Here is a 10,493-nt window from a genome sequence, read left to right on the forward strand (position 1 = left end):
ACAGTAGTTTTTAAAAATGTACACAATATTTATAGTATTGCAGATAAATATTGGCATATAAAGTTCAAAATCTTTTGTTATTAGTTTTATATACAAACACTATTGGTTCTTAAAACTGAACCCGTAAACTATACGACACCCGAGTGTTTCAGTTTCGACATAAAAATTCAGGGGAATTAGCAAATACCTTTAATTTTACGAACTCGACATTTCTAGTACTTTAGATGCAATTTCTTTTTTTAAACAAAATATTTTTCTGATTCTTACTAAATATGAAACGTTCAACATCAACACTACCCGTTGGAAAAAAAAGAAATCAATTACTATTATATTCAGTAAATATGATAGCTTATTTAAAAATTTATTACACTCACTACATTCTTCTTTGTGTACCACACTTACCTGTAGATCCATTGCATTCAATTCTTTAGTTTTGTAATCCATATTCCCCATGTCCCAGTACTGTGCAAGATCCTGGTAGTTTTCACCCAAGTTGCTATAAAATCCATCAAAAGGTGTGTAAACCGACGCACAATCTTCTTCGCAGCAAATCTCATTTGTCTTATTCTCTAAACCTCCAACCGATGAATAATCTTGGAAATCATTTTGTTCTTTCAATTCAATCACATCCTCCCATCTGTCTTTCACACGAGTAATATCTCTTAGAAGTTCCTCTTCTTCTGCTTCTATTTCTTCGCGTAGCAAGCTCAAGTCTGTTTTCTCAGATACCACGTCTTTGTCCGAGACAGGAAGCACCTTTGAATCGTGCGGGGCTTCAGTGATCTCGAATATCCAGGTGGTCTTCTCGTGGTCATTGGTACTCCATTTCCAAGGCACATCAGTGAAATTCCACTGCTCTTCTTCATAGACATTAAACAATGAATTACCACCCGATGCCAGAGAGTAATCGCCATCATCCTGGAGTTTTTCATCTTCCCATAATCCATAGTAATTGCCAGTCTCTGTATTTGTTCCCTTATCTTCATACAAATCATTTGTTCTAGAAAAAGAACCAGACACTTGGCTCTCTTCTTCTTCTTCAGTGAGTGAACTGGAACCAGAACCAGTTTCATCAAGATTAAAGGCACCAGTTAAAGACACAAGTTCTTCACAGGAGGAAGAAACCGTACGCTTTCTTCGTCTATTACGCTGTGTTCGACCATTCTCTTTGAGCTTTTCATTATTTTCCAGCTTATCAAAGTCGCCAGAACCAGGTGACTGACTGACCCGAATCTCGTCTACACTGGTTAGGTCAACAAGAAACTCCGGTGACTCTTCATCCTGTTTTACGGTTAACGTAACAATTTCCGTGTCGTCACTATTCTCCGAGTCAAAAGAGTCTTCTCTTATAGGTTGAAAGTGGGTTCTAGGTGATGTCAGAAGATTTTCCTCTTCCTCCACATTAACTTCATACTTGGAGAAACTTCTGTAAGCTTCATTATAATAATTTCCCACCCGATCATCTTCTAGGTTTTTCTTTTTGTATGATGAGGGAACAACTTCCACAAACTTACTCTCTCCTTTGTGATATGTCAGAGTAGTGCAGTAACGGAAGTCTTGTAATTCGTGACAATCATCGTTTTTTTTACAGTCCACACTCTGCTCTGTCACGTTCCCAAAGGAAAACTTATTTTCAGTTTCATTTTCACCTTTATGACTGTTACAGAACACACCAAAAGTATTGTGAGTGGAGAGAAAGGGAAGCCAGCAATCACCATCAGAATTTTCAACTGGCTCAGTGACATGTTCTGGTGTATCTTTCCATAAATGTACTTTGCTTCCGACAAAATTTATCACAGGGCTTTCTTGCCTAGAATCATCCTCGGAGGATGACATTAAAATTCCATCATCATCTTCTAAGCTTGAACAAATTGCATCTGGATGAAATGACAGTATGTCATCCAAATCTTTGTTATCCTCTTGAATATTAACTTCATCTTCATCCGGAACAAAAGAACCTTTCTGCAAGTATTGGATGTGTTCTGAGAAAGCAGGTGACTGATGATCTTCAGAGTAACGGGTAGTCTTCCCTAGACCAATTCCAGACGCAAGGAAGCCAGAAATAATCCCAGCAGCAAGATTACGACGAAGAGAAGTAAGGGCAAAGGGGGAAAAGTTTGATTCGTTTAAACTCAAGGTTTTCAAGTCATCATATCCAGCAGACCAAACAGAATATCCTTGAACTGGATTCACATTTTTATTTTCTGTGTAATTCGGAGTCTGAAGCTTACCGGAGTTTGTCAACATCGAGGTTAACATTTTCAGTGAAAATTCAACCTGTTGTGGATTAGTTTTCAAATCCAGGTTCTCATTTGAAGGAAGATCGTCAGTCTTTCCCCAGATAGCTGCAACGCTCTCATTAAACTTGTTTACAAGATTATCTACCAGTTTCTCATCTAGTGACTCTTCTGAAAGAAATTCTCCAGGTCCAAGCGCAAATTTCCAGTGTTCCCAGGTGAATGGGTCATGAGACAGCGTTTTTGGAGTAGTTCTCAAAAATATCTTGTCAACTTGTTCTGAATCTAACATTTGAATATTTTCTTTATCTTCCAGTATAAATAAATCATCAGCTTCTGAAGATGCTACCTTCTGGCAGTCATCCTCTTTGGACTTCTTCTCCAAGTTATTAGTCATTGTTTCTGAAGCCACATGTGACTCTAAGTGAAGGGACAGATTTCCTTGAATATTTGACAGGACATTAAAAGGTGAATGTTTAATAGTGAAAGGTACACGAGAACAACTAGGCTTCATCTTAGGGACAACAAAAGAAGGCTTCCAAGTTTCTAAGTCACCAGTAACATTAGCTTCTTCTTTCACAGTTTTGGAGCCAGTGATTTCTTTTCCTTTGTTAAATATTTTTTGACACTGGCTCTCTTTATCTTCATCTCTGGCACGATCACCCTGCTTCTTAATCTTCTTGTATCCCTCTTCCATATTCAAAATACTTTGTTGTAAGTTATGAATAGCAGTCTGATAATCATGTTGAATAATTCTGTGGTCATTACCCACACACTTTGACGAGTTTTCTCTCTCTTGCTGAGGGCACAGTTTGGTCGGTGGTTCGGGTTTGCCACTAAGAGAAGAAAAGATTGCAGAGAACCTAAAGAAAAACGAAGCAGAGGTCAGAGGTCTTCTATACATGCTATTCAAAATTGTTCTGAACAACTGGTTATTGGTTAACTTACCTATGTTGCAATATGAAAACACCATAGTTTACCCCAAATTAAAGCTGAAAATAAAAGTACAATTACCAGTATCTCCCCCCTATCAACACTTAGATTAATTATCAGACCCAAAAAGATTCTTTTGAACTATAAGAGCAGTTCTTCAAACATATACTAACATGGAATCCATTAAATATAGCAAGTATAATCTCAACTAAAATAGGAATATCATGGTTTCTATAGCTGTGTACATACAAAGTTATTAAAATACTATTAAGCAAAAACTAAATCACAAAGCACCTACTATTTTTGGAGCTAATTTTAATATACTGACCAAACTTGATATAAAATGTTTAGATCAAACAGTAATTGTTTCATTAGAAGAAAATACAAATACAATTTTCTATCACATGAATAAAGAAATCTCAAGTAGCTGAACTTACTGAGTTTGAACTTCAAGGGATGATGGTTTCTGTTCACTTTCACAAATAATTTCTTCCCTCTTCACTTCTAAACTGTTCAATATTTCTGTTTAAAAACATTACGTGTAAGATCAGTGGAAAGAGTACTTTTTTTGTATCCACTTCAATTCAACAATAGTTTCTTATATTGTTATGAACACTATACAGTTAACTCTCTCACAATGAGGTTGGTTGATTCGACCGACCTCGTAACCATTTTGTACTAATTATAGTTTCCATACAAAACTTTTATTACAGTAGGTGTATTCACAAAATCTGACAGACTTTTAGTAAACATTACAAGTCTTTTGTACACAAAAAACCAGATATTTTTAATGCAGTATTTTTACTAAAGATTTGTCAATGACTATACATACTTATTTCATATGTCTGAGTGCAAAGTGATTTCTACGTTAAGATTCAAAATATTTTTTAGTCTCAAAAATTTCAAATTTCATTTGAGTAATCTATAAAACATCATAAATAGATTTCAAATGTTTTTTCTCAATACAACTATACTTAATCCGTTATTTTCTACACCCTAAACCAAACTCGTAACCACAAAAACTACTCTTTTTTCTTTCTAAAATGACTTCAAATTGTAAAATGAAACTACATTTGTTTATCCTAAGCAGCTTTAAACTCGTAACAGTATACATCTCTTTATACTTATTGCCCTTTGAACCGTGTCTAACTACTATTCACACTATAAATAAAATCACTTGGTGAACGTGCAGCTCACGCTATGTCACAATTCTCATACTAGGAGAAATTCAGGATTTTTTTAAATATTGCCTTATAAAACTAAGAACTTAAAACTATAAGCTATTAAAACATGGATAATTGGCTACATTTGTTGGTATACCATGATAAGATAATTGAATTCAATTTTGAATGTAACTCACTAAAACCTCATGACATGAGCACAAAAGGATACCCGTGGCAGGAGGGTTAATCACCCAACTTCAGGAGTTTTTAATATAAAAAAGTCACTACAATTAGTAAAGTACTCACAATCACCTGAGACAAAGCTAGCTAAATTCTCACCTGCAGATTCGTTGACTCCCAGAGGCTCTATGCTTGATTTCTAAAACACAACACACAAAAATCACACACATTGCAAAAAAAGTGAAAAATCCAAACAATAAACCATAGCAAAAGCCACAAGTCTTCTTTGTACTAAAGTTTCTATATTTTATTACAAAACAAATATGCACAGAACACTACACAATCATTTTGAAATCACTACAGAATCTAAAGGGTATTAACAAATGGCACAAGTTGATACTTTAATTAAACAACTTCAAAAATAAATGAAGAAATTATTTCACATAAAAACAAAGCAATAACACCCATACTTATCAAATAGTTTACATTCAGGGAACACAAAATACACCATGTGACTGAACATGAATATTGTTACACTTACAAGTACAAAGTAATAGCAAACTCATGTTTAATTATATAAGTTTCTAACATACATCTGTCATAAGATTCAACACTTCTTATATTTTTTTTACTGTTTAAGTGGTAGATATTTCTTTTCAAAATTACTTTTAATTGTATATATCAATTGAAAGCTATCTTAAAAATTGTTCATTATTGGTTTCATCATTTTCAAGCCAATCTCCGCCTTTTTCAAGTGCTAAAAATTCTTAAGACAATCTCCATCATTCTCGGGTGTTAACATCGTTTAAATTTAGTTCAATAACGAAGCCAACTTTAATCTTTCTTACAACCAATATTTGAAAAACTTACTAAAAAAAATTTAATACCTTAGTTAGAAATGACCAATACTAAGAACAGCTAAAAGATCCTTATCTCATAATTACCTTATTTTATGTTGGTGATACTATTCTTAATAAAATAATGTTTAGCTCCAAAAAAAGGCATAACAATAACCAACATACTCATTGCAACAAATTATCAAGCAAGATAGCTATAATTATGATTGCATATGAATTACAAATTGACTCTACGTTATTTATAAGAATATACAATACGAAAGTGTTATGTTTCTTAAAATGAAACACTCACCTGTTCACACGCAGACTTTAAACATTCTTCTGCAACACTTTTCTTCCTGTCTTCAATTTTGATTGAGGAATTACTTGTGGAGACGGCAGTATTTTTCTTACTTAGCCCTCTCTCACAACCCTTCAACCTTTTATGTCTAGCTTTACTTGCTGGTAGTATATACTGATTCTCTGTTCCAATCTAACCAAAGACAGTTCAATAAATCAATAACCTGCACTACAAAAGAATGCACGACTTTCAATAATTCTGTTTTGGCTTTGGTAGATTTGTTTGGATGATTTTCATTGTATAGGGGTGGTTTAAACCTTTCATAAGTTGGAAAACAGCACTATTTCTATTCTTAATATCCACTTATGTTCTGCGATTCTTTTGTTTAGGTTTCTTTGCGTTTCTAAGTATTAGCCGATACAAGATAAATTGTACAGAAAGTAAATACACGTGACTATCTCTCAAAAATTCTACTGTGTATATATATTTATATAGGGATAATAGATATACATTTGCTAATGGACTAAGCTGCTAACCATGTAAAAATCTGAAAAATAACAACAAAAATACTAGCTTACTTGTTCCAAGTTCTGCTGGTGTTTCAAGGTATTGTTTTCACATTCAGGGCCATCCAACTCAAAACTGTCCAATTTAAAGAGGCCAAGGATGCAGCTACTGTAAACACCATCAGTACCTCTGCTCTCCAGCCAGTTCTGTACTGAAGCCGGACTATCACTGGATAATCGCCAAGGATGTTTCATTTAATAACTGGTTGCTAGAAAACAGATGTTAGGTGGCTTACAGTTCTCTTAATAAAAGATTCCACAAATGAAACAATAACACAAAGTATTTGAAAATTAAGATAAACAGTAAGCATAATATGCTAACCCTAACTTCTTTTATTAACCCTATCAAAGTGCACATGTCAAAACCTTTTACAGATTGCCATTCAACAAGGTATTATGTACTTGACATTAGGGTTATTAACTATTCACTTTATATTGTTGCTTCAGCGACAGTTCATGGTAGAGTTAATACCAGATACGATAAACGGGAATATTAAAAAAATTGATGATATATATTTTAGAGGTTTGCATTGTGCACACTGTACAATGGAGAAAAGTTTTTCTTTATTCTTCACATCAATATCACGTTTTACTCTGACTTGTGAGACTGATATATCAATTCACAGATACCTTGAGTACAAATACTCTGATGGTCACTCAAGTTAAAAAGGTCTGTCACATTGACCGAGCCCGTAGCAAGTGGGTTAAGGGGAGATATTTAACAAAGTAGAGATAAGAAGTCAGATACACATACAAAAAAGTATGAAGAAAATTTGGGCATTCTGCCCTAAACGGAACGATGTACTTAAATGATTCCGTGCTTTTTTTTTTTAGTCTTTAAAAAGTTGTCATTAAAGTTAGAGCAAGTAAATCTATGTGATCCTTGCATGAATGAATAGGTATTTGAATTTCTAACACTGATGTCCTGCTGAAATCACGGGTGACTTTATGCTAGACCAAATAGCACAAAATGTAAGATGGTTAGGGTCACTGAAAAATTGAGTAAAATGCTCTAACAAAAAAACTGAACTCTGACTATATTTAGTCAAATTTCGTATATAATCTCCATAAACCATTTTTCATTACTATTTTCTGAAACTACAAATAGTAACAAAAGGGTTTTCATATATAAATTAAAACAATCACTCGTTGTGATGGTTTTAGATTCGAGCCATATGATAATGATAAAAATCAGTACAACCACAAATTTCTGACATCCAAAATAAGACTGTATTAACCAAGATCCATTTCTAGTCTGCTAATAATTTTAAGTTTTAAATTACAAAATACACTTAGGAGCTTACGTCCCCCCCTCCTCTTTTTTTTTTTTATAACAACTTTAGGGGACATTTCTTTACATTAAGTGCTTTAAGTTGTACTTATTTTACCAAATCTACATTTATCAGTGGTGCTATACATGCACTATAATACATTAATTTTTATACACATCTATAATTTGTTTTACAAAAATTACCACTTGACTCCATGGAACAAGGTGCCAGTCAAACTACGAGCTGAAACTTCAAATTCTTGATGATCTTCCAACACACAAAACACTCTAGTGACAATCTCCAAACCAGAGTCCTCACTGGCCACTTCAGCTGTTGAATGTGGACTAGTAAGGTCCACTATCTTTGAAGAGAACCATGACTACAGACTGCCCCGAGAGGAGCTGCAACTCTCCAAACTGCCCAATTTCTAGGCAGCCATTCCCAGTCCCAAAGAGGTATTTATTACTGGCTTAGGATTTTCTTGTCAACTCTGTAGTCTGGCTTAACTAGTCAATCATAGTTAAAAGTCCTGGTAAAAAAGAAAATATACAAGAATTAAGTATTTGTAAACCGGTAGCTATGAACATCAAGAAGAGGAAGAGAAAAAAATATACAAACACCAGCTATATGTATAGGTGTAAGGCTTACTAAAACCAGCTATATGTATAGGTGTAAGGCTTACTAAAACCAGCTATATGTATAGGTGTAAGGCTTACTAAAACTCTTTATGCATCCATTCTTTGAGTGTTCTTAAAATTTTGAATAAAACGTTTTTCTACTGTAAAATTTTCTAATCATAATTTTAAGCAATGCTGAGTTATCAAAAGTATTTTTAAGAGCCAACTGTACTGTTTATGTTGTTTTCAGCCACCAAAAATATTACATTTTAATATTTTAAAGAGAATGCCCGTGCAATAGGCATGTTTGAACACGGCTCATTTTTATTCTGATTTCAAATAGGTTACATAATTTTCTAAAATTTTCTTTACAAATTCAATGTTTTGTCGAGTTGCGAGAATTCTGTTAACAAAGGAAAAATCATGAACAACTAATTCAAACTTTTGAAAGAGAGGTGTTAATAGTTGTTCTGCTGTTAACAAGTGCATAAACAGGGACGACTAATTAAAAATCCATCAAGACGGGGTGAGTGCTCACGGCAACAACACCGGTTTTTAGGAAATGCATACAATCTTAATCAAATATTTGATTTTGTGTGGTCATATAATGTTATTTGAGTGAAATATCACAGCTATATACATTGTTAAACTGACACGTTCTACTAGTCACATAATAAACTTGGAAAACTGGAAGAAAAAAATAGTATTGAACAAATGCAGATAAATCAAAATTATGTAAATAAATAACACGTGGATCAATCCAGTCTATGAATCGATAGTAAATAATTTTGAAACGACAGAGATTTTGTGTTTATGTTGCTGTTTGTTTGTAAGATAAACGGAAAAAGGTTGAATGATATTGTAAGTATCTTTTCGGGCTCGAAAAGGAATTTCAGAAAAATTAAGAAAAAAAGTAATTAATTTATCTAATCCAGGCAAAACTTGTTCTACCCAAAATACAATTTCTTGAATTCAAAGTCTAGCAGCAAGAAGTTGCTATAAATGTTATTCATCTTTTAATAGCTCTTTGTTGGTGGTTGAAAGCTCTGTAGAATTGATAAGATATTTTACTAGTATTTCCTTCATGTACAGCATTTCCAATATTAGTTTTAGAAACTTTCAGAACCGAACGTCATTGCAATTAGCAACGTACGTCAACAGTGTGAATTTAGGTTATGAGATTTTAAGTTTGACCCGTCACTGTCTATACAGCATTACTTCCTATCAGTTTAGTTTGTATCATATTAGTAATTAATTTTAACCATGAGCATAACTGTCAACATTAGTTATTTCACGGTTTTATGACACCACGGCTTCAACAAGTAAAAGGATGAGGAGGAAAGGGGATTAACCATACATTTAATAAACACTATCACCACATGTATAAAACATTAGTGTGATCTACATCAGTTGTATCACAGCAGTTCATATAAGAAAAATCTGAAAAAAGTATCATTAAATAATATGTAACAACAGAATTAAAATGGAACTCCACGTATAATAACATTATAAGCAGCTATACATAGTTGTTTGGCTTAGTGGTCCAATGAGCCCGTCATTAGTTTTAATATTAACACCAGAAGTTTTTGTAATATATGAACATTATATGAAACCTAATCTGCGCATTAGGTATTTACTGGATGGTGTCGTTCTTCAAACCCCATTACAGAGAAATGAAGACGTGCAAAAAGTTACTATACAATTGTAGAAAGAATAATACGGGAGACAGACAACTTCTATAACCAGGGTAGTTTTGAAACTCTCAGGCTTATTGTATTCTTTCCTTGACTAAGAAGATATATCAGATGAAGCTTACAAGAAAGTATCTTGTTTACAGCTGGTAGAAAGGTCATAACAAGAATAGGTCTGTTTTCTTGTCATATTAACAGTCTGCAGGTTAGGACAGTACATGCCAACAACAAAAGTTTACACATTAAAGTACATCAGATGAAATGTATTAGTAGATTTGTAAAATTGCTAATACTAACTAACAGTTACAAGTAATTTTGTATTAGTGGTTCAAAATATTAGCCATGAATCTTGTTAACGTAATGCTGGTAACGTGTCACTAGTGGTTCAAATAGTTAACCACAAATCTTGTTAACGTAATGCTGGTAACATGTCACTAGTGGTCTAAAATGTTAACCACAAATCTTGTTAATGTAATGCTGGTAACGTGTCACTAGTGGTTCAAAGTGTTAACCACAAATCTTGTTAACGTAATGCTGGTAACGTTTCACTAGTGGTTTAAAATATTAGCCATGAATCTTGTTAATGTAATGCTGGTAACGTGTCACTAGTGGTTCAAAGTGTTAACCACAAATCTTGTTAACGTAATGCTGGTAACGTTTCACTAGTGGTTTAAAATATTAGCCATGAATCTTGTTAA

The 10,493-nt window shown here is 33.5% G+C and overlaps 1 protein-coding gene across 3 annotated transcripts in view; it reads right to left on the reverse strand.

The window, feature by feature from the left end:
• LOC106472807 overlaps positions 1-10,493 on the reverse strand; it is a 23,746-nt gene that overhangs the window by 9,120 nt on the left and 4,133 nt on the right. For all 3 annotated transcript variants that reach the window (XM_022401349.1, XM_013933474.2, XM_013933472.2), the window contains 6 exons: positions 7,691-8,016; positions 6,229-6,425; positions 5,663-5,842; positions 4,673-4,712; positions 3,608-3,692; positions 403-3,100 (listed from right to left, as the gene is read on the reverse strand). In XM_022401349.1, the coding sequence (XP_022257057.1) occupies positions 403-3,100; positions 3,608-3,692; positions 4,673-4,712; positions 5,663-5,842; positions 6,229-6,411 (3,186 nt within the window). In that variant the 5' untranslated portion in view covers positions 6,412-6,425; positions 7,691-8,016. The remainder of the gene's footprint in view (positions 1-402; positions 3,101-3,607; positions 3,693-4,672; positions 4,713-5,662; positions 5,843-6,228; positions 6,426-7,690; positions 8,017-10,493) is intronic.

This window comes from Limulus polyphemus, unplaced genomic scaffold, assembly GCF_000517525.1.
Source record: "Limulus polyphemus unplaced genomic scaffold, Limulus_polyphemus-2.1.2 Scaffold5629, whole genome shotgun sequence".
Lineage (NCBI taxonomy): Eukaryota > Metazoa > Arthropoda > Merostomata > Xiphosura > Limulidae > Limulus > Limulus polyphemus.